General features: G+C 37.4%; 1 protein-coding gene across 2 annotated transcripts in view; it reads right to left on the minus strand.

Annotated features, from left to right (window-relative positions):
- The window catches only part of LOC145993773 (gamma-tubulin complex component 2-like), a 182,136-nt gene extending 160,427 nt beyond the window's left edge, over window positions 1-21,709 (minus strand). For both annotated transcript variants that reach the window (XM_083129553.1, XM_083129552.1), the window contains exons 1-6: window positions 21,488-21,709; window positions 11,629-11,790; window positions 5,494-5,680; window positions 2,585-2,777; window positions 1,179-1,322; window positions 677-831 (exon numbers count right to left, since the gene is read on the minus strand). In XM_083129553.1, the coding sequence (XP_082985679.1) occupies window positions 677-831; window positions 1,179-1,322; window positions 2,585-2,777; window positions 5,494-5,680; window positions 11,629-11,790; window positions 21,488-21,540 (894 nt within the window). In that variant the 5' untranslated portion in view covers window positions 21,541-21,709. The remainder of the gene's footprint in view (window positions 1-676; window positions 832-1,178; window positions 1,323-2,584; window positions 2,778-5,493; window positions 5,681-11,628; window positions 11,791-21,487) is intronic.
- Window positions 21,710-26,845: the final 5,136 nt, after the last annotated feature.

Below are 26,845 nucleotides of genomic sequence, written 5' to 3' on the forward strand. Positions count from 1 at the left end.
CCATGCCCAGGCCAGGATTCGAACCCGAGACCCCTGGCATCGTAACGCGATGTGCTAAACACTCTGCCACAGGGGCCGGCTCAAATAATTAGTATTCTAATAATTTTGAATAAGTTTAGCACCACACAAAACAAGACCTTTCATGCCTTGTGTTTTCAATATAATAAAAAATCTTTGAATGAAAAATAACATATTGAGCTTTATTGAAAATTTGAGGTTACAAAAACTAGGGAGGGAGGTTCTGATATAAAATTCTTGCTAATACTGAAAAAGTACCAACAGAAAATCTACAAATACTGATAAATATTCTACCAACCCAATACAAAATTGACAATTTTCCTTGAACATGGTTGATTAACTCTTTTTAGTTAATGTACATAAATAGTAACTGCAATGGGTTTCATTTTGAAAAGAAACTGGATGTGAATTATTTGTTTATATCACTAACAAGATGGCATAAATTTTACACTAATTACAGGCTATTTATAGATATATCAGATCAGTAGAATTACAGGTAGTTTTACGAATAAACTACAATGCCTACATCGGCTGATACCAATGGAGTATTGATTACACTCCAGTATATGTATGCATTTTCCAGGAAGCTTAGTACTAATTACAAAGCATATACTGTCACCTATATCAGTGCAAATTAATGTAACAAAAATCAACTTACAAAGTAGTCTCTGATGAGGGTTCGCATTGCTGCTGCCAGAGCATGATTAACTTGTCCATATTCAAAATCACCCTTTTCTTCTATGAAGCGAACGATGCATGAGTAACTAGATGCCAATGGAGTTATTTGATTAACGAGTTCTCTTAATGAAGGATCTAGAAGACAGTGAGATATAATAATAACATAAAAATATAATAATCTAAAGGACATGGTAATTGAATTTTCTAAGGTCAGCCAACCAGCTATAACTCTTGTCCAGTCTTACGGCGGGCACCCTATATGCTGCCGAAAGAGTAGACAAGAGCAAGAGCTACAGTATTGTACATTCCAAAATTTTCGCTCATTACTTTCACAGAACAAAATTGAACAATGGTCAAAATAAATGTTAAGATTTGCAACTATTCTTTGCAAAGAACTGTACATAAACTAAATTTGTACATTGTTTTTTTAAACTCCAATACTGCTAAAAGAAATAGTACAATTTTTAGATTGTTGACCCTACCTATGCTTTCACTAACAATCAATTCTCTGTCCTCGTTAGGGTCTTGCAATGGCTTAGGAGTAATGTAATTCCCCTCCACACCAGACAATACGTATAACAGGTCCTCTATTAAAGCATTCTCCTGTGACGGAATGGGCACTGCACCTGAAAGATTAAAAGTCTGGCTATTTATAAAAGCACATCTACATCATAGAGCTATTATATTACCAAAGTGCAGTGTGACAATGAAGTCAAATTCTGTAAGAACTCCGGAAAAGTGTAGTCCTGTTATACATTGGATCATATAGATGGTAACACTGCAAGGAATTAATCTTCTGCCAAGTTATGTTGTCAGAACTACACACATACATCTCTTGCTACAAAATAAAGACTATATCAAAGATCTAGGTGTGATTTACGGGACTAAGCTAATTCAAACCACATGTAATTATAATTGTTAAAAAAGCAAAAAAGAGCTATTATGGGCAACTTGATACTAAGATGGAGAGCAATCAGTAATTTGGAACTTTTCTTCATCTTCCTGTAAAACATTATGGTTAGGTCATTCTTAGAATATGCCTGTCAAATATAGCATCAATTAAATTTATGTTACATGAAACATTTTAAAACATATTATGTTTATTATGATTGCAGTAACTTAAGTAACAAACTAGAATTATGTAACCTTGAATGTAGGAGAAATATATTCTGTCACCATTTTGTAGAAAATTTCTTAGCTGGTGCAACAGATTGTAAAAAAAATCTTGAAAAATTATAGGTAAGATTGATTGAGTTTATTTTACTTCGAGTTTTGTGCCTCTTGGCTAATTTGAGAAGATGGGAATGAGTGATGAAACTGATGAATGGACATTCACAAACAACCAAGCCCGAGCGGGATTTGAACCCGGGACCCTTGGCATCGCAGCGCAATGTGCTAACCACTCGGCCACTGGGTCCAGCAATTATAGGTACGAGTTCCTCAGTATAACACCAGATGATAATGTAATTTCAAGCATGGTTATGAAATGTAACTCTTGGATTGCAAATTGGTAATCTTAATGGAAGTAAATGTCCAAGTGTATGGGAATAAAATCAACAATAATGTTATTTTACTATTTCATCTGATGTTCATTAACTTTTACATTACAAGTCTCTTTTATGTACTAATTTTGTAAACCAATTGCTAAATATCTTTTATCTTCCTTAATAAGTGTTTTTTTTTTTTAGCCAGAATTCACTGGAATGCCATTATTTCAATTTTAATCTATTCAGATATTGCAAACCTTATTTTCTGACTATCCTTTGTACTTCATACGCACAATGTACATATAAAAGGAACTTTACTAAATTCTGAGTACTTATGAACTTGCAGTATCTAGGGGTAACATAAATTACTAAATATATACATATATTTATAATATACTTACCCAGAGGCCCTGCCACAATGGGGCCCATTCCCTCTATCATGAAATCTAATGTCATAAAAGGCCTTTCATTCTTCCAATCTGGGATGGATGGTGTCTGGAAGTTAGGATGCCTGGACTTTCCATGACCCTCCTTCTTCTTACTAAATACAGAGGACTTCTTCGATCCTGTATGGGCTCTTAGTCGGCTCTTAAGCTGAATAAGATAGGCATGTATTAACTCGATAAACAAAAAACAAAATTGGTAAGGGTGTAATTTTACTAGGAATGAACTGATATGCAATTTTGGTTGATACCAGTAGAATACTGATATAAAGGGTGTTTCAAAAATAGGGGATTTTTAAAATTGTAACTTGGCAACACTGCGATGAATGTGGCACCACGTAACATACAAAACATGAAGTAGGTGCCATGCCATTCAGTTATCATGGAGCAGTGGAGTGGTGCACAACGTGCATATGATGTGAAAGTGTATCATAAGAATAACGATAGGGTTAGTGCTGCACGTCGAGAATTTCAGCAACATTATCAACTGCAACAGCATGCACAAGTTCCATCCACGCATGAAATAGCAAGTTGGGTACACAAATTCGAGGAAACAGGTTCAACCTTGAAGCAGAAACAAACAGGAAGACCTCACACTGCCCGAACACAGGCTGTCCGGACTGAAATCGAAAGAAGTCCACAACGCTCTGTTTGATGCCTGGCAGCGTCTCTGCACTGCATAGGTCAAGCATGCATAGAATAATGAAGTGTGACCTAAAGTTCCATCGATACAAACTTCAGATTGTCCAGAAATTGAAACCGAATGATCATGGGCAACACAAAAATTTTTGTACAGCATTTTTGGCGAAATTGGACAGTGACGAGCAGTTCATGGTCAAGGTGTGGATGTCCCCCAAATCTCATGGTCAACCTAAAGACAAAGGTGTATGAACATCGGCCAGCAACAATTGCAGAACTGAAGACACGAATCCGTGAGGAAATCAATCAGATTCCTGTGGACATGTTACATCAAGCAATGCATAATGTTTCCCGACAACTTCAAGAATGTGTACGCACAAACGGTAGCCATCTTCAAAACATGAAGGCCATCTTGCGAATGAATAACATGTCTACAATTAATTGCATACCCTGTACTATTCATCTCCATTAATACACTTGCTTCGAAGTTCATCATCTTCCTTTATTTTCCATTTCAAAATGTCCCATATTTTTGAGACACCCTTTATAACTTACTGAAAAGAATAACCGATATTCTACCGATCCGATATAAAATTCCAAATGCTCCTTCAAGAAACTCAATGGTTCATTAACCTCCTTAATAAATGTGTATTAACCGATGACTGCAATGCAATGCAATGCAATGCAATAAAAAAAAAAAAAAAGCTGCATATTTTGATATTTACCTTTTTTTAAAAAAAGTAGGGCCCACAGATTATATGTTTATATCTGTAAAAATTACAAGGAAATGACAGAATACTGCACTAAATTTGTGATTTTTGTTATTCAGTGTCGCTTTTCTGCCACTTTTGCTTAATCGCGACAATAGTGATAATATGATGAAATTGATCAAGAGACATTCACAAAGAACACCAATGGCCAGACTGGGATTCAAACCCAAAATCCCTGGTGCCATACTGTACATGCTAACTACTTTACCATGGAGGTTAGTTAATGCACTAAATTATAAGATATTTATAGATATATCGGATCAGTACAATTATAGGTAATTTCACAAACACTCCAATATGCCCATATCTGCCGATATCAATAGAGTACCAATTAATATGTCCCATCCATAAATTTTACTAAGAAACTGTGCCTTTATGCATTTGAAATGTATCCATTTTGCTGGAAAATCTTGGAACATAGAGTTTATTTTATGTCCACTTTGTACAGATAGGTTAGCCTGGACTTAGACCTACAGTTTAAAGTGGGATCAAAAACTACATGCTTCTACTGGGGATCCCTTGATTACAAGGTGACAGAGTTACCACCATGTCATCCAGGTGGCCCAAAATGAAATTACTACAGTTACATTTATGTCTTAACTGGGGTTCGACCCTTGGCTTTATGACACATTCAATGATTGCTCCACCATGGAACTTAAAATCTTATCTTTGTCTGTGCATTTCACCCAAAACCAAAGGTCCTCAATATCTGTCTTTAAGCAGATACACTGAATAGTGTCTCCCTAGGACCCTGTGCCTCCTAAATCATTCATTTGGTTCAAAGAATGATTCATTTTATTCAACTAATTGTAATAAAATAGATTTAGAGAAAGTGCCGTTAACTTTTAGTCCCTGAGCTTTCGTAAAGAATATAAGAATAAAATATTACAGTAATAAAGGGAAAGGAAATAAAGGTTAAAAAAAGTTGATAAACAATTGGTGCATGCACCAATATTAGAGAGAAAATATTAACTTCCATATCTCTAACAAATGACTCACATTTTCATTTTATTACTATTATAGTAAAACCTCGTTAATCCAGATCCCGATAAGCCGGACTTTGCTTAATCCGGACAGAAAAAAATAAAAACAGAATGCAAGGTTTTAAATGTGGCTAGAAATCAACAAGAGAACTTCCCAAAGAAAAGGCAGTCAACCACTGATGAAATTCTGTTTCCTGCAGATTTTGTACTGTACTGGATACTGTATTTAGGCGTATGACCTTTAAATACACCATAATAAACGTGTTTTGTTGCTATAAACAGAGTTTTAATGTTACTTAAGTTTAGGTTATTTAAGTTAATCCGGACTTTCGTTAAACCATTTGGTACCATTTCACAAGTTGCCATTTTTCAACCTAAAATACTAATACAAAATATCGCAATTGTATCTGGCAAATATCTATAATTAATTGAAAACGGTAGAAATTCAAAATGCATTTTCCAAGATACTACATACATGTGGAATATCCTCAGTAGTTATCTTGGTCGATCGCCCGTCACCGGATGATATTGTGGATGCTGACGCACTTTCTCCAGCTGCATGTGAAACTGCTTTCAGTGCATTGTGCTCCAGAAAGCGCTTCACTTTCTTGTCGTCCGAGATTCGACACAGCAGCTGGACAAGGGATCCAAGACAGTCAACACTGCAATGAAAGAGACACATGTGAGTTAACAGACCAGTAATATCCAACATCCAAATTAAATACAGTGGAACCATGATTTTGGAGCTTTCAGGCGAAAGCAACAAGCAAAGGACCACAAATTCACACTACAGAATAAACATTTTCCTTTCCATTCTGTAAAAAAAACAATTCATTTTACTTCTCTTTTCTGCAATTTTTAGCTAATCGTGAAGACGAGCATCAGTGATGATATGATGAAATTGATGAAGGGACACTCCCAAAGAACACCCATGTCCAGGCTGGGATGTGAACCTGGAACCCCTGGCGTTCTAGCATTCTGTGCTAACCACTGTTGCCATGGAGACCAGCAATTCATTTTCCACGTGTAGAGACATTCATATTCCATTTTTAACACCATTAGCCTTGTTTCCATGAAAACAATAAGTAAATATGCTGACCAAGGCAGATTTTTTTTTAATATAAAACAAACTAAACGATACGTTTCAACCTTCTAGCAAGTACAAATTTGTACTTGGTACAGAGTCTGAAGAAGACCTTGCTAGAAGGTTGAAATGTAACATTTGTGCTGGGCTGAGCGGTAGCGAAGGGGTGAAGAATTTTCATAGCATGAGACCGTCAGGGTTAATTCTCCTCCGTTACCACTCCAACAGGCACTGGGAAAGGGTTGCTGCCATTTACTATTGCTATTCTTGATCGACAATGAAAATAAATAGCTGTCAATTTATACTAGAATCTATTCTATAGAATGACATAAACAAAATTAAGAATTACAACTCTCCCACCCATTTTGTTTTACATACGATAAAACCTCGTTGGCCAAAGAAAAGAAATATTTGAATTGTGAATTTAGTTCAGTTCGTGCACGTTAAAAATTCAACTTGATAAGTTGGAGGTCCACACGATTAGCTTCCACACATTTCCTCTGTCCGTGAGGGTCTAGGAGACGCGGGGCGATAGTAGGATGTGCCACTGCAACTACTGCAGTCGAGCTTGACTTACGAGTCTGGATCAGCTACCCTTGCCTGCAGAACACTAAATTGTTCTGGTGGTAGAAGCTCATCTTCTCGTGGTGTAGAATAACTGAGTACATCTACTGTACTTTTGTTCCTTCCACTTCACCAAAAGACACAAAGGAGTACGAGAACAACGAACGTTCTCGTCAAATTCTGAAAACACACTCCTGGAAAACGCACGTTTCCCTCTTCCAACAAAATTTCTTAAAAAAAAAGAGAAAAAGCCAATCAGTCCGTCAGTTCTATCACACTTTGGCTCCTCTGTCCTCCCTTGGACCAATGGTCAACCGTCTTTCATGGTTCCTCTCCATTTACCAGGTTTTGCACAAAAAAGAAAAAAAAAGTCACTTCTTGGAGACCCCCCCCCCCCTTTTTCACATAACACACACAACTGCCAACTCGTGTCCTTATTCACCTCTAACTTAGTTCCTGTACAAATTCTTTGTTGTTGCTTTAGTACTCTATTATTACACGTATAATCACCCCTCTCTCCTATGCAAGATATAGAGGATCCTCTTATTAATTAATTATCCAAAAGATGATAATGAAAACTTTAGTTAGTTATATCGGGGTTTGGTTATACTGGATCCTGGGGTTTCGCTGAAATGCGGGGGTTGGGGTAGCCGTACGGCCTCTCTGTCTTCTGGGTTGACAAAAAAAAAACAAGAAACGGTCGGCTAAGAAAAACGAAGAAAAAAATGATGGGCTTGCTAATGAGGAAAGAAAATATGAAAAAATTAAAAGCATAATACTAATAATAATAAAAAAATAAAGGTGCGCAGTACACATTTAGTTTATGTTTTATAATGAAATAAATTTCTGCTTTAGTCAGCACATTTAGTTATTATTCCATTTTTGATAGAAACCGGAAATGTGAAATAACATGTGGTAATGTTCATTTTTCAAGGTTTTGAAAGGTATGAGGTATATGAACTGCAAAATATGAAATAAACCCGTAAACACACGAAATTTACAGTTGATTTACCAACACATTTTCTGAGGTCAGAATTATCCTGCAAATTATGCAAACATGGAAAACTGATGTATTCTTCTGTAAAAAAAATTGAGAAGTAAAAATAGATCAATCTGTGCTGAAATAAACTTAACACCCTGATAACTACCAAGAATTTCAGAAGTATAAACTGTATAACAACCATATACAACAGTGTTGTAAGAAGTAGACTGGAATATGCTTCTATTATGGTCACCAATGTACAAATCCCATGGAAATACCATGGAGATAAGACAGAAGAATTTTTTGAGGTATTTATATTATATAAAATATAATAAGCCAGAACAACATAATGTGCCATATCAAAATGTGTTGCATGAATTTCATTTTAAGAGCCTTTGTAATAGGCGGAATATTCTGTATCACTTATACTTACATAAAACTGTAAACGGTCTATTAGACAATATTTATTTCCTCAGTCAACTACAATTCAATACGAGAAAAAGTAATTTACGTGGGCGAAACTTATTGATTCCCTAAATTCCTAAAACTCTTAGAAATATAAAAGTGGCCCATTAAACAGAATGTGTGATTTGTATAATACGCTTCCAATTAATAACCAGGCCTTAGATTTATCATTGCCATTCAAACTATATAAAAAAAATTATTGAATCAGAATTATGACAAAAATACACTGTAATCATTCCGGTATCACTATTCTCCCCATTATTTTCCATTATATTCTACAATTATATATCTATAGGTATCTTATGTCTGTAATTATTGCACCAGGCTTGGTTCTTGTATGGTGAAAGACAAGAGAAAGGGTCAGTTTGTTTAATTTCATTATTGATTACTTGTATTATAGGTTGATGTATGTTTATATATTTGTTAATTGTAATGTTTTCTTTGTTTTATCTGTGTAAACCATCCTGCCGTCTGTAATTGGAGGTTTAACTCTGTTGAGGTAAAGGTAAAAAGGTAAAGTGCTCCCCTGTGCATAGCACCACGCCATGAAGGCGTATAGGGGGTGTGGGGGTAACGCCCCACACTTTCTTGATCCAGTCGTGAGTGGGGGTGATGTGATCAGCATCACGCCCCTGACCGCCTTTACCCCCCAGGGTTTCCCCCAGGTACCCATGTTATTCGACGCTGGGTGGGCGCCGGGGCCGCTTCCATCGTTAGAAAAGTTCCCGGATTTGAACCGGCCGGGAATCGAACCCGGGACCTTTAGCATGGTAGTCACACGCATTACCGACTGAGCCACCGCAGCCACCTTAACTCTGTTGAGGGCAGTAAATAAAATAAACGTGCAATCAGAAAGAAAATGTTTATTTTGTGCAATAAGTGTAGTTTTCAAATCAAATTTGGGACATTATCACCATTTTAACATCGAAATGCCATTTTATGCACCACTTTTGATCCCAAAATTTGTCCAGTGTACCAAAATCTTGATCATCATAAAGATTAGCCAAAAGTGGCAACAAAGTGACTGTAAAGGGCTCCCATGTAGACAAAGGGATAATGCACTCATCCTTGTTGGAAGCCATGGCAAGTTTGATTTCCGGTGGGATCCCCAAAATTTCGGTGTTGATCCAGCATCGTGAGGACAATAAGGAAGCTACTTCAAAAGAAGTAGTATTGGATTCATCTCGAAAGCCAGGAAACAGCAGCGATAGGACTCAGTGTACTGGCTACGCATCACCCAATGTAAAAGCCACTTAGCAGGCCCTGGACTTTGGAGGGCAGTTTCACCATGACTTTTTTTTTAACAAATAATAGTAACAAGAGGAAGTAAGTTAGATAAGGAGCAAATTTTAATGATGAAGGTTCTAAATGGGTATTTCATAAAGTGTGCAGTTTTTAAAAAATGCAATAACTCAGCCAAAATTGCATGCAAGTTGACATTTTTATTTTTATTATTTTACACATTCACTACGATTTAATAATTCAAAAGTGTCCGGCATATGCCCGTATGCGATTTAAAAGTGAAAAATTATGTCTGGCATATGTCCACATCCATTTTGTAAGCAGGCAGTAACTCGATCTGTGAAGTTCACCAGATCACGTGGCCAGGAAACTTTTCTTGCAGTAAGGTTATTGTCTCGTTGGATGTGTTGCTGCTGCTGAAACCACATACTCACCGTATCCAGTTCATCCAGAGCAGGCCACATAAAATTTTTGACCATGTCCCGATAACGAGGACTGTTTACCGTAACTGCAATTTCGTCCCCATCTTCAAAAAAGAAGGGACCAATCACACCTCCTGACCAAAATCCACACCAAACTGTGACACGTAGTGAATGCATTTGTTTTTCCTGGATCACTCTGGGGTTTTCTTTACCCCAAATGTGCCAATTCTGTTTGTTAACAAAAACTGAGAGGTGGAAATGTGCCTCGTCACTGAAGATTACTTTTCTTGAAAAATTCCCGTCCTCTTCTTGTTTTGTCACAAACCACTGTGCAAAATTTCTTAGTTTCATATGATCGGTTGCTTTGATCTCTTGCGTCAACTGAACCTTGTATGGGTGCATATGAAGGTCTTCTTTCAGTATTCGTTGCACTGAGAATAACGATATTCCCAACTGTTGTGAACGACGACAAAGTGACTTCGCGGGGCTAACATTCACACTGTCTTACACTACTGCAATGTTTTCATCTGTGCGAAGACTATGTTTTCACCGAGGTGAATTTATAGTTTCAACTGACCTGGATATCTCAAATTTCTTCACCGACCTCCTAACTGTTGTTGCAGTGGGGCATTGTTATGTCCGAAGATCGCGCGAAGATTACGAACTGTCTGTGCATAAGACACCGCCCCGTTTCTGTAATGTGTTTTCAAGATAACGATGCGTTGCTCGATAGTGAACCGCTCCATGGCAACTAAACTGAACAAATGCCAACAAATTGTTCAAGTAATAATCGGAATGATCCGAGATTATGAAAATGATAAGAACAAAAAAATGACAAACGATTTAAAAACTGCGCACTTTATGAAACACCCTTTATATTCGTCCCTTGCTCATGATACTTGTTTATTGATTTTCGCTTTTGTGACACTTCTGGCTAATTATGAAGAAGAGGATGATATGATGAAATTGATAAGGGGACACTCACAAGAACGCCCAGGCCAGCATTCAAACTCAGGAGCCCTTGCATCGTAGCATGTTGTGCTAACAAGGCACAGCCACAAAATGCAGATAATGGATATCTGGATTTCAAATTATCCTACTTCCGTTTTGGATGCAATGGATAATTCAAATATCCAGATAGAACAGATTTGATGAAGGATTTGTAAAAAAATCTTACAGTGAAGTACAAAAATGACGAATAAAAGAATATGTGGATAGCATGTAAAACGGATCAATGATAAAACCGTCATGGTAATGCACACATTCAGATATCCGGACAATTAGGATAATCTGAATCTTTGGGTGCATCATCAACACTTAAAGGCTATTTTGCACCTGTCACGTAATACGGGGTCCGCCCCTTACCATGACTAAAATACCATAATTGCAGTGTCGTGTTTCTAAAATATTAAAATATTCTGACTTTCATTAAAAGCTGAGGCTGTAAAGTGGCACTCAGCCCACACAAGGACAAAAAACAGGACACAATACACAAAATTATACTGGCCATAGTGCCAGTAGCCAGAGCCTCGTTCGTCTGCAAAATGCAGTCCAGGGTGTACTAGGTGGAAGTGAGGTTGACTTTTGGGTGCCTACGTGGAAGGTCACCCCTTACACCCCAATAATCTGAATATCACACATCCAGATAAAAAATCCTAGTGCTAACTACGTACTCTGTCCCAAAGGTTGGCTCTCATATATGATACAACTTATGAGGAGACACAAATATGGGAGACCACTTGTCAGGTTAGATAAATAGACTGCTTAACGTACACTACTATAATGTTAAACTTTTAATACGTTAGGAATACAAATTGTGAACATGAACCTGATATAAATCATACAGCTTACTTTTTATCCTTCAACTCTTCATATTTCGACAAAAAGGCTTGAGGGTTTGGGCTCTGTTGTGCTAATTGTCGAATGCTACTTTGTTGCACTGGTTGGCTTAAAACACTCGAGGCACCGTTCTTCTGAAGAACTTCTGCATATTTTTCAGGAGAAGCTGAGGATCTGGAAAGAAAATAATAATATAATTAATCAAAATCTTCTACCAGTACAAAGCATGCAACAGAAATAAATGCAATTTGTAAACAATAACATACTTAGTACAGGGTGCGAAATTTCCGGTCGCCAGGTCGCCACTGGCGACCAAAAGTTTGGGGCTGGCGACTAAAATTTTGTTGTTTCAAATGTGTGTCAAACACGCCCGAACATCTCAATCCAACATTCATACATGGTTTTGGAAAGCGAGCCGATAGAAAACCCCATGTCCACTCAATGCCGACCCCATCTTACAAATTTATTTATGTAGCTAAACATGAGAAGCCATTTAAATACTTTGCAGATCTGCTGTGTTTGGCAGGAAAATTAAGTGTGAGTGTTTTACCTAAGTACGAGGGTCACTATTTATATTTTGAGCCTTGGCAACACTGAAGTTAGGTGCAATTTGACGTTTGCACGGAATCGTCTGGCATTATTGACCATAACGTACTTCAAATGTTTTGCCAATAGCTTCATTTGTATTGTTTATGTTGCCTTGGAGATTGCGCGACAACAATAAAATGAAATTAACTCGTGAACATTTTCGTGCGATGATTTTTTACGATTTCCGACGTGGATTATCAAGACAAGAGTGCATCGATCAACTTACTTCCACATTTGGCGATGAAGCCCCATCCTTTGCCACTGTGAAACGCTGGTATAACGAATTTAATCGTGGCCGCCATTCGCTCACCGATGACATTCGCGAAGGTCGTCCAAAATCAGTTGTTGTTCAAGAAAACATTGATACTGTGCAAAACCTAATACTGCAAGATATAAAATGGCATTTAAACATTTTTAACAGTGTTTTAAACATGTGTTTCTTGGAGTTCTTTACAACACATTTTAATATTCTGTAGTTATGTGTTGTTTTTTTTTAAAATTGAAAGCAGTATCGCAATACCAAGAGAACTAAAGAAGAAACTCATTGTCAAAAATTCAACCCTTCCAATTGCCTTTGGACTACCAAAAACTCACAAACGGGGAACTCCAATACAAGGGTTGCTATTTATGTATTCGGAACTGGCAACACTAATGTTGCTAGGTAACATCTAATATATCCATCGTAAAGTTGGATATTTCTATGGTATATGTACCCAGAACATTGTGCTTAGGGATGCTATTTTTGTTTGTTACAGGGACTTGAAAATTTCATCGGAGGCCAACAATGGAATTAAGTCGAGAACATTTTCGAGCAATGATTTTCTACGACTTTCGACATGGATTATCTTAACAACAGTGCATCGATCAACTCACTTCGACTTTTGGTGATGAAGCACCATCTAAAAGCACTGTATATCACTGGTTTAGTGAATTCAATAGTGGCCGTCGTTCGCTCACGGACGAATCTAAAGAAGGCCGTCCAAAATCAGTTGTTGTGCCAGAAAACATTGATGCTGTGCGAGAACTTATAATGCAAGATCGTCATGTGACATATCGTGAGATTGAGGCATCCCTGGGCATTAGTATGACTAGCATACATAAGATATTGCATGAACATTTAGCCGTGAAGAAGATTTGTTCACGTTGGATCCCGCACAATTTGACAATCGCTCAAAAAAAGGCTCGTGTCGATTGGTGCAAACAAATACTCACAAAATACAATTGTGGTGCTTCAAAAGCCATGTATAACATCTGCACAGGTGACGAATCTTGGATCTATGCATATGAACCCGACAGCAAACAGCAGTCGACGGTGTGGGTGTTCTAAGATGAGCCAAACCCAACATAAGTTGTTCGTGCAAGAAGCACTTCGAAGCAAATGGTCGCCTGTTTTTTTTTTGTTTTTTGGAAAAAAATTGGCATGTAGCTACAGTGCCACTAGAGAATCTTAGAACCGTCAATTCTGAATGGTACACAACCATTTGTTTGCCAGAAGTCTTTGGGGAAATCAGAAACAACAACCAGCGAGACAGGATCATTCTTCACCATGACAATGCGAGTTGTCACACATCGGTCCAAACAACTCAGTATTTCACTGGTGAAAACATTGAATTGATGGGTCATCCACCGTGTAGCCCTGATTTAGCACCCAATGACTTCTTTTTGTTCCCGTACGTGAAGAATAAGCTACGTGGTCAACAATTTTCGATGCCAGAAGCGATTGATGCGTTGAAAATGCATGTTTTCGAGATACCTCAATCGGAATGGACAAAGTGCTATGAGAATTGGTTCAAACGTATGCAAAAGTGCATCGATCATCATGGAGAATATTTTGAAAAACAATCAAACCATTTTCAATGATTCATTTTTTTTTGTTTATTATTCCGGATATATAAATAGCAACCCTCGAACGAGCCATTATTGCAACTTTCATGTACAAACTATCCAAATATTTGGGTGGAAGGTTTGCTATAATTAAACAACAAACACCATTCAGTGTTAAAAATGCATATGAAGTGAACAGAAACTATAAAAAATTTTGTTTGGAATAATGAATATCGTATTGCAAGTTTTGATGTTGAAAATTTATATCCTAGAGAAGGTCCAATGGATGCATTACACAGATGGCTTATTGAAATTAAGGTTAACCCAGTAGAAGCAAGGGAAATGATGCGATGGTTTACTCTATGAGCAAATTACAATTACTTCATATTTCATGGAAAAATTTATCAATAAAGTAATGGTTTATCAATGGGAAACCCAGTATCTGAAACCAAATCCCAGAATAATTTCCAGCATTACATAGAATCTCCAATTGTTAATCAGATAGGTGCAGATCCCATACTCTATGTCAGATATATAGATGATGTGCTAATTATTGCTAAAAATAAGAACACCATCTTGGACGTATTTCAATTGTTGAATGAATCACATCCTCGCATAAAATTCACTTATGGAATCAAGACGACTGACACAAGAATTCAAACATCAGTCCATAGGAAAAAATTAGCAGGGGAAATTTACATCCATGCCAATTCAGAACATTCTCACATAACAATGGATAATGATTTTTTTTTTATTTCGTCACAACGAAACATCAATAAAAAAACTGTTTCTAAGCTTGTAATGACAGTAGACTACAATAGAAATAGTTATTTGTGTGTTTTTAACTCGTGTCATTAAGTTTACTGTGCAAACAAACATATTGTAATGAGTACCCGTGGGTTACATTTAAAGCACATGGCTATTTTTTTTCTCATGTTTTTTTAATGTTTTTTTGTTTTTTTTAATTGAATAGGATATGGATGAAACAGTTTCGGAAAACAAAGTACCCCCCATGGGGATAGAATGGGCCCTGGTAACTGTAAATTAGTTGAACCTTCTCGAACAGCCTAGCCACATGAGAGATTTAAGAGTAACATAAACAGGTATTTTAAGAAGTTAGTTGTTTACTTTATAACTAAATACATAGTCCTTCCATGGCAGGTTACTTATCAACCATTTTTCCTAGAAAATAAGTGCCCTTAGCATGTTTCTCGTTCTTGATTAAAACACTGTTTGAAACATTTAAAAGATGTTTAAAACAAAAAGAACTGTTTATATCTTTGGAAAAGTCATTCTCTGTAATGTTTGTTAAAATAAGGTGATCATATTTATTTACTTCATTTTTCAGATAAAATAAAGAGACCACATCTTTTTGGTTTCAATGTAAATTTGTTTATATGCTTGCCGCACCACATTTTAACCTATAAATATTACCTTATGGAAATCTAAATTGCACTAATTGCTTCTCGAAACTTGAAATTTACATCCACATTTATTTTCCATTATTACACAAGATTTACAAATGCTTGTACAAAACTTGCAGAAATCATCAAACATTTGGAACCATTACCACATTTTAGGAAATATGGATGTATTGCATCATGATTGTGTAGTAGTTTCACATTTTATTTGTTTTTTGCAGAAAACTGGAAGAACAGTTTTTGTAATTAGTGCTCATTTTGCATATGGTTTCTTTTTTTTACAGCATATTTTGCTAGTTTTTAGTGTATGCAAATCCTCAGTCTATTCATAAGGTACGACTGAAAACATTACCACATCCTTTACACTTATTGCTATTTGATTATCTTGTGACCCCAAACAAAGGGAAAATCCAGTTGCAAATACATATTTAACCTTTAGGGACGCACGATGTTGTAAAATTTACAAGAGCATTGCTCTTTTGTTTCTAACAAAAAAAGGCATTTTGTATCGTTGCAACGTGCTACCCGCATCCATTCTTTTCTTTGACTTTCCTCCAATACTTCCATAAGTTCAAGTAACTCCACTAACAGTTTGTCAGCAGCAAATAAGGTTTCGAACAATGAGTGTCAATGAATGTTCTACTTTTTACAACACGAGCCTTCTCGCATAGTACTTAATTTGGTACTAGTTTACTATCCTTCAGAGACATTTATTTATTTTTACAGAAGAAACTACTTACTGTAGGGATGTGACGAAGCTGAAAATTTACCGATGCCGATGTACTCACCGATAATTTTTGGAACCGATACTGATGCCGATATTTAACTGATTCCGATACATAAGATTATTAAACAGAAATGATGGGATGTTATTTTCAGCATAACAAAAATAAATTTGCTATGTACATTTCTATTGCATATCATATGTATATACATATATATTCTCAAGAGATGCAAATGTACATTTGCATCTACAAAATGTTATGTGAACCTTTAAGAAGAACATGGATTCTCAAGAGTTTAAACATTAGGACACAAGCAGTTCTTGAAATGCAAAATGAATTCCTGTTCTGCCAGATCCAACTTCAGAAACACAGGATTTCGAAGCACTTCAGGAAGTAACCTACTTCTTGTCAAATCTGTTCAGCAACACTGAATACTCAATTACTGAATACTGATGCAGAAGGTATGCCCAAGTATTTTCTCAGCACTTGCTTCATGTTTGAATATTCATTTTTGAATTTCCAATACAACAGCAGATCCTGGTTCAGCAATGTACTATTTTATTTCCGATTTACAGTTAGGTTGATCCTCTGAATGAGTTTGCAATAATTTTATTACAAAAACTCTACAATAATGGCGAATCATAACCAAATTTTCAATAGATCTTACAAAACTAGAATATAAAACTTATTAGAAGGTAAAAACTCTAGTATAATCTGTACCGGTTTAAATATCGGATTTTTGCGGATGCCGATATGTCAATTTCGGCCGATTTTCATACATCTGTAATCGGCTTCGGCACATCCCTAACTTACTGTAATAAGTTCCTGTAGCATTGTCGAACATCGGGAAGGTGTTTTGCAGTGATCAGAACGCTACATTTTAAAAGTAGCTTCGCTACAACTACAGCTACTCTTCCAAAATGTAGCTTCGCTACAGCTACAGCTACATTTACCAAAAAGTAGCTCGCTACGCTACTCCTGTTCGCTACTCGCTACTTTTTGCGCTACTTCTGTATAAAAAATGAAAGCAACAATATAGTTATTAAAAAAATACCCTACTACTGGTAAATAGATTCTATTATTTATTATCATGATTCCAGTCATTCGATAATTTTGATAGCAATGTTACTTCAGTTACTTATTTTTACTATAGTTTTTGTGAATACCATACCTATGCAAGTGGCATATAAATTCAAATTTGATATATGAATATTGCAATTAGGGTGTTACCCAAATTAATTATTACAACTATACCCAAATAAAATTTGGTAGGATTACGTATTTATGTTCACATCAACATATTTTTCTTGAGAATAAATATTTCATTTTTATAGACTGATATGAAGTCAGCATTTTGAATGAAAAGTACCTGTAGCCCTTTGACTACAAAAGGACCCTAGGTTCGATACCCAGCAGAGGCACATAGTGGTTAGGATCCAGTTTCAATCAGATTATCTATGCATAAAATGGACTCAAAACAAAATCTAGGAAAGACGCCAAGTTGGGAGGATGAGATCCTCCTGCTCCATCATTCTTCCTCGTTCTCACAATTAGCCGAAAGTGGCAGAAAGCGACTATAGATAAGAGAATAATTAAATAAACCATTCATCCTCATTGAGAGAAGTGGAAGAATAGATGAGGAGGTAGAGGCCAAATTAATGGTGGTGGACTATATCAAAGCGTTCTAAGATTAATATGAAATAGGGATGTACCTATGAAATGCAAGGATGTAATATGTAACACATACTATGTGCCAATAATTACGTATGGAGCAGAGACTTGGACAATGACAGACAGACAAAGAAAAGATGCAGGCAGTGGAAATTAAATTTTTAAGGAGTCTTTCGAGGAAGACTAGAAGGGATAGAATAAGAAATGAGGAGATCCGACAGACAGTGGGTGTAGTGAAGCTTCAGGACAGAATAGATCAGGCACATATGAGATGGTTCGGACACATGAAGAGGATGGATGCATTAGGACTACCAGTAAGAGCTTACAATGCACAAGGAGTGGGAATAAGGCCAAGGGAGAGACCAAGATGTCGGTGGAAAGAGCAGATAGTGGAGAGTGTTAGGAGACAAGATTGGAACACCTTGGAAAGAGAGGAGTTGTGAAAGACCAGGAAAAAATGGAGAGGCTTGCCCTCTATGCTGACCCAGCCAGAGACAGGAAACAGCGAAGGATGATGATGATGATGTGTCATGATTAGCAAAAGTTGCAAGAAAGTGACGCAAAAGTAGGAGAAATACATAAATTTGAAAACTATGTATATTAACTAAAGAAAATTGTCGTTTCTGCAGGAAAGTCAATAACTCGTACATACTTTTTACAATATGATAAAATTATTGAGGAAACTGTCGTGTAAACCTGAGTGTTCTAAACGTATTGTAATTTTAAAATTTGTGAACAAATACAATCGCGAAAATAATTGTAATTCCAGAAACTCTATCATTCTTGTAACAATAATTTCTTGCTGGTGAGATGCTATATACTGACGATGATCAATGCTGTTAACGTACTGAGCCATTTATTGCTGGCACTATTCCCTTGTCTGTGCAGTGGAAATTCCATCGCTCGCTTTGCACTGCAAGTTGTGTCTTACACAGCAATTAATGACATTTTGGTGTCTCTTACACCATGAATATCCACAGAATTTGTTCCGGGGATGGCGCAAACGAGGCACTTTTATCCAGTGGTGCAGCAAACGAGGGATGTTTCTCCCCAAAATAGCAATGCAGCTAAAAAAACGTAGCTGTTAGCAGGAATTATATTCATATATGTCAGTTAGTTATCTGGATATTGAATTCTTCAGATACTAATTAAATAAATTACGCAGATATCTATAATCTACAATCTAGATAATCTGTATCTCCATGTAATAGGCTGCCTTTATGAACCTCCTGCAACATTAAGGGTTATTGTCTATTTTTCTGACGCTGTTGCCACATTCAAAATTCACCTCAAAATGCCCAGAAAAAATGTAGCTGTAGCAAAATTTTCGCTACAACTACAGGAATTTTGTAGCTTCGCTACAGCTACAACTACAATTTTCAAAATGTAGCGTCGCTACAGCTACAGCTACAAATTTTGTAGCTAGCTACAGTAGCGATGCTACAAGTAGCTCGCTACTTCTGACCACTGGTGTTTTGTGTGATGTGGGAATGTTTCATAGCTGAAATTCATGTTGTTTGTTGAAAATTAATTCTCCGACGGAGAATAGCTAGCCCCACGAACCATTGGCGTGTGGATAGGTTAGTTTTGTTAGGTTATGAAACATAGTTAAAATTTGGTGTCGTGTTAGTATCAGTATCTAGAAATTGGAAATAATTGCGAACCATTGGCGCGTGGTTAGGTTAGTTCTGTTAGGTTAGGAAACATAGTTAAAATTTCATCAAAACAACGTTGATACAGCTTCAGGAATGTTCCGCGAAGCAGATACGTAAGTACAAATGTCAAAAATTGACGAAACGAAAAAATTAGAGGTGTCCGAAGGATAGTAAATTTTTACCAGGTAACAGTAGTATAAGCCGGAGACACATAAAACTCGGTTGTTTTCAAATAAAAATCATTGCTACTTACCTCATATGCATAGCGGAAGATTTTTCAAGCTGGCCATAACTTTTTTCCATGAAAAACACGTTGCTTTTAACATTATAATCATTTATTGGTCGTTGCTAATTCGGCGGGCAAATCTTGACTGACGTTGTCTATCGTCAGCTGATATGCAGTATCGTCAGCTGATGTGCAGTGTTTCCAAACTTATGAACCGATAAATGCCGCACAAACTATTCACAAGAGGTTTTTAAGCAAAAATTGAGGCTAGACTCTACTTTACGTCCTTATCTGCATGGTGATTGCTTCTTTGCGTTCGCGGTGCGCGATCGTGGTGCGGCACCCGGCATCTCTTCGGGTAAGCACCTTTTTCTTTTTACACTTTCTGTTCACGATAGCCCCACTATCCATTCACGGGGTCGAGGTATGCCTACGAGGTTAGGTTAGGCCTGTTAGGTTAGGTTCCATTAGCACTCATTTCACCCCTAAATATGTGCTTCATCATCTAAAAAATACCTCAGTACGTTCAATTGCGCATATCTGGACAACATCGGTTTTTCTCGATTTACTCCTTCAGGAAATTTTTGCTCGCTTTGGGATTTACGTTGTTGAATTCCTTATAAAATAAGCTTTCCAACGATATATGACACGTATTCCTTAGGAAAAGGACGTAAACTAGAGTGTTACCTTAAATTGGAAAAGAAAAAACCCGCTCACACGTCATCTTGTAAAACTACCGCGTGGCTGCTACACTGTGAGGGGGTTACATAACCGAACGCACGGAACATTTGATTCACGTAGTCGGCGGTAATGGCGGCACGAGCTATCGCACAACGGAGATGCATGATTGACGAAAAATACCTTATTTACAGACAAAATACGTAGCACGATTATAAAAAAAAATATCTCCGGCTTCAGAAAGTCCTCAAGAACACAATTCCGTAAGTACTTTCTCGTCTTTTCTCCTGTAAATTTTAAGAAATCCGTCTCCGACTTATACTACTGTTACCTTTTACCAAATATTGTTACCAATATAACATAATAAAAGAATTTAGAATCTTAGAATTGGTGTTTAAAAGTCCACTTTATGCACATACAGGCTAATCAGGATTGGACCTACAGTTTAAAGTAGGATCCAAACCACTGTGCAATATGCCTCCAAAATTAATAAAATAATGTTAACCAATAAAAAAATAATAAGATAAAGTATAAATATAAAAAACAAGAAAAACATAGTCAAGCAGTACAAAATAAATTAAGCTTGTGAAATGTTGCAAAAAGTACAACACGCGACTGCTCGCGTATATGAAATAAGCGCGCGTCCCGAATGGTTAAGAAAACTTAAAATTGTGTCTCTGACATAAAAGGCAAATGGGATAAGGCCTGGGAGTGAGCACGTAGTTCTGAATCTACTCTTGCACTCCGAATTAATATACTTCAACAACAGCTGCATAAATTATTTCCATTGAATCATTGTAGTAGTACCGCTAGGACAATACTATTTTGTATTCATTATAGAAGATATAATTTCTTGTCTTCTTCCCTGTTTATTCGTTTGTAAAAAAGTCATCATACGCCCACCTTTACAATTAGAATAAACGATCTTGGTAAGCGACGCGTTCGAAATAAAATAAGACTCTGCCAAAATTTCGATTTTCTTCGTAACAACAAGTAGCGTGGGAGGTTTACACTTGTGATAAATCAAAATATCTGAAATATTCATGTCGAAACCAGGCATCCATCAAATATTGATCCACTCACCCTAGTGCGTCTAACAACTCTTGGAGTGCTCGATGAATTCGGAATTCACTCATTTTAAACGTACTTCCAGTGAAATGTTCTTTTAGAGGTGTTATGTTTCTCCTCAAAGAAAATTAGGTTAAAAAATTAGCATCTAAAACTCCGTAAAACGCTCCTCTCTAAATTACACCATATTAAAATTTCTTCTTTCCCGCTGCTGCCATTTGCATCAGCACACAGTTTACTAACATAGGACCACAGATAATCGTCAAATTAATGCGGACAGGATAATGGGCCCGTTCCGAAAGTCGCACGAGTTTAACGCGTTAAACGAGTTATGGTAACTGGCCGTTCCATAAGTGCTTCCGTGCGTTTCGTGAGTTTCATTATGCTGTCCCAAAAGTCGCATTCCGTGCGTTTCGTGCAAGAACGAGATTCACCAAACGCACGGGCCAGGATGCTGGTTTGTTCCGTGAAAATCGTCTGCTCCTTGCAGACAAAGCGCGTGCTGATGGATTCAAACTGCACTAGTTCGGAAAATGTATTATAATTTTAACAGATAGCGATATGAAGCAACATGCACAAGATAAGTATGCCTTGACCGTTCTTAGAATGTGATTAAAATGAGTAACAGTGGCCATAATAAGAGTTTATTTTTGCCATAAGGACATCCCTTCCGCTGACGCCATGCGGAAAATTTCTCTAAACAAAACGCTGCGCCTGCGCTTTCGCCTAGCGTGTCCCATAAGTCCGTAAAATAACTGGTTTCACCAGATTCACGAGCCCAGTTATTTTCGTTGAATGCGTTCGTTTCGTTAAGACTTTCGGAACGCACCCTATGATCGATTAAATCATGATCATAAACAAGATGATGATCATTGATCAGGATATGGGGTATCCCGAAATGTCGGTAGCTGTGCGGGACAGAATTTTTTGGATCGGGACGGGAAATGTTCGAAATTTCTCGAAGCTCTGGAAATTTTGAATTCTACACGTAATTTTATCCTTAAGTGATTGTTTTTACATTTCTGGAATAAAAACTAACAATATCCTATAACTTTTAGATAGTGACGTCGACACTTGGAATTGAGTAGCAATCACTGGCGTGCCTAAGGCAGTCATAAACTAGTCTCTCTCTTCAATAAAAATAATAATAATAATTTTTTGTCATTAAGCTTGTACAGCAATAGACAACGTCAAAAACAAATTATAAAATAATATAAAATTATAACACGATTTTATGTTTAAGTTGCACTAAAATACAATATTTTTAATTTCAAGAAACTCTTGAGTTGAGTACAATGGTGTAGCAACTAACCAGGCATACAGTTTATGTTTAAATACATTCATAGGCATATTTGTCACATCAAGAGGTAGCTTATTAATCCTAGAGCTTCATAGTCTATGATAGGGTATATTTATACGCCTGCTGTTTCTTGTAGTATAGGAATGTACATCTTGTCTACTTTGTAACTGTGGCAAATTTTTCTTTACATACAACAGCACAGTGTAAATATATAGATTTATCACAGTCATAAATTTTAACTTAATGAACAGTGGCTTACAATGAACTAATTTGTGTGCGTTGGTAATTATTCTCACGGCTTTTTTCTGCAGTATTCCTAAAAAAATAACATCAAAGACGGGAGAATAGAATGACTACTAAAAAACAGTACACGTAATATTCACCCCCTCTCGAAAATACAAAATGAGTTTATTTGACTACTAAGCCAGAGATCCCGGGTTCGAATCTCAGATTGGCTATGGGTGTTCTTTGTGTGTGTCCCTTCATAAATTTTATCGTATCATCTTCGCGATTAGCCAGAAATGGCGAAAAAGCGAAGTAAAATAAGCCAAACCAAACAATCAATCAATGATTTGATTTGATTTTTGTTACTTGGCGTCGCTTTTTTTCACATTTGTTTAATCGCAAAAATGATATTAATGAATGAAAAGACAGAAAGTACGCCCAGGTCGGGATTCGAATCCGTAACTTCTGTCGTAGCGTGCTGTAATAAAGGCTAATCGGGACTGGACCTACAGCTTAAAGTGGGATTTGATTTTGTGCCACTTTTGGCTAATTTGTGAAGATGAGGATGAGTGATGATATGATGAAATTGATGATTGGACACTCACAAACATCCATGCCCATGCCAAGATTCGAACCCGAGACCCGTGGCGACGTAGCGCGAAGTGCTAATCACTCCGCCCCTGGGCCTGCTAAAGTGGGATCCGAACCACCATGTGCCTCCATCGGTTACCGATCTGGGACCATTTGCACTCCCCCGGAGGTCGGCCGACAAAGGAGACGAGAGGAAAGCGCCATCCATTCGGATACGTGGGTATCGGTAAGGAAACTGCATTTTTTCATCAGTGGTAATTTTCAATTGGATTTTGATTAAGTATATGATTAACGTTTTTTCAAAAATTTCGCATTGCTTGATTTCCCTAATTTCTCCATCTCACGATCTCGTTAATGAAGGATCCGTGCTCGAGCCCTGGCCTGTGCTTGAGTGTTTCTTTGTAACCACTCTTCACCCATTTAATTTAATCAACGTTCATCGTCATGGCAGAAGTTAGGTAAAGTGGTGGAAGAAAAAAAATAATCCTAGTGCATCTGCAGGGCACTGTGAAATCAGGTGTCCAGAGTTTTCTGTTTATGATTGTCCCTCGTAAGTTCCATAAGCTCATTAGCTACTTATCGCGATTGAATCTATACAGCAAGAAAAAGTGATGGGAGGTGGCAAAAATGCAATATATTAGAGGGGTTAAGCAGGTAACAAAACACACTTCTTTGTAGTTTCTTCAATAATGTCAATTTGGCTCTTTGAGTTCTGGGATACACTTTTCTTTCAAAATTATTTCATTATTCACTGCAGAGTACCACACATACGAACAAGAATGCGCGCGCCTCACGGGTTCGAATCCCGGCATGGATTGTTCTTCGTGAGATCCCTTCCTCAGTTTCATTCATCACATCATCCCTCATCCTTATTTTCACGATAACCAAATGTGACAGAGAAGCGAAGTAAAGTAAACCAAAAGAACACAGAGAACATAAGTAATGCAGAACATTTCTCCCTGAGTTCTTTAGAGGATTTACAAATGAATCGAAGGGAAACCAATCCTCTACCTGTTTCTATAGGAGATAGACTGGTGGACCTGAAAGCAAGGGCTTTCAACCATTGGAGCAGGTGGCGAGGGGGCAAGGGAGCTAGAGGCAGAAATCTTCCCTTTCCCTTCTAGCGGCTGTTTCTACCTGGAACTGGTGAGGAGCGGAAAGCCAGCTAGAGTAGCTCCTTCCAGCCGATCTCACCGAGGGACGACAAGCGCATGAAAAGAAAAGTGTTGCATGTGAACTGTGGCTTCAACAAGACAATTAATATTGTGATTTGAAAATAATTAGAGATGTGCGATTGATTGATATATCTCTGCTAGACTAGCTACTCATCAGTGCACGTCACTGGTTCTAGGCACTTACAATGCATAAAACGTCGAGAATTAACGATTTTTAAAAATGACCATTCGGAATTTCCCTTCTGCTGGGAATCCGGAAAAGTCGGGGAGTCATATTCCAAAGTCGGGATCGGGACGGGATCCCCCCCGATCCCGGAAAAATCTTCCGTCTCGTCCAGACTTCAAGATATGACTTCCAAACTTTTCGGATTCTCAAGCAGTCGGAAATTCCGAATAATCGTGTTTTTAATATTCTTATTTCTCAGTGTTTGTTTTCTAGGACTGTGCGGAACACCGAAAATCGGTACCGGGCAGTTTCGGCGCCAGGATTAATCATCCGGGGTTGCTGAGGGGACGCGGAATAAAATGTAGGGGGTGCGATGTTCAAAATAAAGAAATCATGAAATATGCATGCATGTTTTAGCAGTGGAACAACCACGAATTTTTGCCTGGGGGCAAGTACCAGGATAAACGTGCCAGTAATTATAATAATAATGCCATTATTATTATTGTAGTAGTAGTAGTAGTAGTAGTAGTAGTAGTAGTAGTAGTAGTATTGTAATAGTAGTAGTAGTATCAAATACGTTATTATCCTCGTAAATCACGAAAGAAGGGGAGAAGTCGGTGCTAGAGCATTTGTGTCTGTGTATGCTTTACACGCATGCAACATGGAGCGACGTAAGAAATAAGGAAGTACATATGCAACATGTTGACACGAAATTGTATACGTATCCAAAGTTTCTTTAATACATATATATAACATATTATTTTAGTGCATTACATAATCAATTCATCCGCCTCACAACAAATCAACAGCAAAAATAATATAAATCTCTCAAATATGCGCGGTCATTTTTATCCAAACAATTGTTCATGAATTTAAGACCAAACTGATTTGCAGTAACAGCACAGGTAACAGTCTGAAGTACACAGCTGATTTTACTTCTATCTCTGCTAATTTACAATGCATTACACTCGCTTCGCTCACAACAAAATATTTAGGTTCAAATTATTGCAAACTGAAAACAATATTAATTTAATAGGGTGCCGCATTTTCTCTTCTATAACGTTTTAATGTAGATTGTTCACCGCCCCCTAGCGACTGCTCTAAACTTTTACGAATTTACGAAATAAATTTTACGAAATGTATTTTTATTTGTGTAAAACTTGAAATCGAGGATGGTATTTGCCTATCTGTGTCCCACCCTGCAGGTGCTCTTGACCGTCTGGAAGAAAAAATAAAGAAATACATTGTGACAGTCAGATTTACAGTCGTCATTATTATTATTATTAGTATTACTATTAGCCGTAAAAAATGTGTTTAATCAAGGTGTTGAGTGTCTTTATTTGTATGAATATATATTTGATATGCCAAGCCGACGGGAGAAAGAAAGGAAGTCGCGAGTCTGACGGGCGAGCACCTGAAAGGTCACGTTATGCGTCTAAAGCTTAGGAAATTCGATCTTAACGACGACCATTTAAATATCTCGGGTTCCGGCGGCCGGATTTGTGTGGAATTTTTACCAGCGCAGCAACATGTGTGCAAGGACGGATGTGTGGAGTTTCGTCGCGATCAAGCAAGAATTACGGATGCCAGATCGAATTGGTTCTAATCTATCAGTTTATGGGAACAGATTGCAGTTGAGCTCTGGGCGCCAACGAGACGGTAGCTTAATCCGTAGGAACCAAACCTCAGACACGACCCTGTCCAGCCTGGGAGACAATGGAGCGAAGTGGAATGACCTCTCCGGAAGCGTCCCTTCAACGACCGCCGAGCGTCCTTTTTCGAAATCCGGATAAAACGAAGGACATGCTTTTTCGACACACAGTTTTACCGCGATTCTTGTAGCGAGAACACCTCCGTGCTACCTTTCCGTATACCGTGGACTTCGTTTTGTTTCGCGAACATCAGTGTGTGATAGG

Source organism: Lepisma saccharinum, chromosome 10 (assembly GCF_977018435.1).
Source record: "Lepisma saccharinum chromosome 10, izLepSacc3.1, whole genome shotgun sequence".
Taxonomy (NCBI): Eukaryota; Metazoa; Arthropoda; class Insecta; order Zygentoma; family Lepismatidae; genus Lepisma; species Lepisma saccharinum.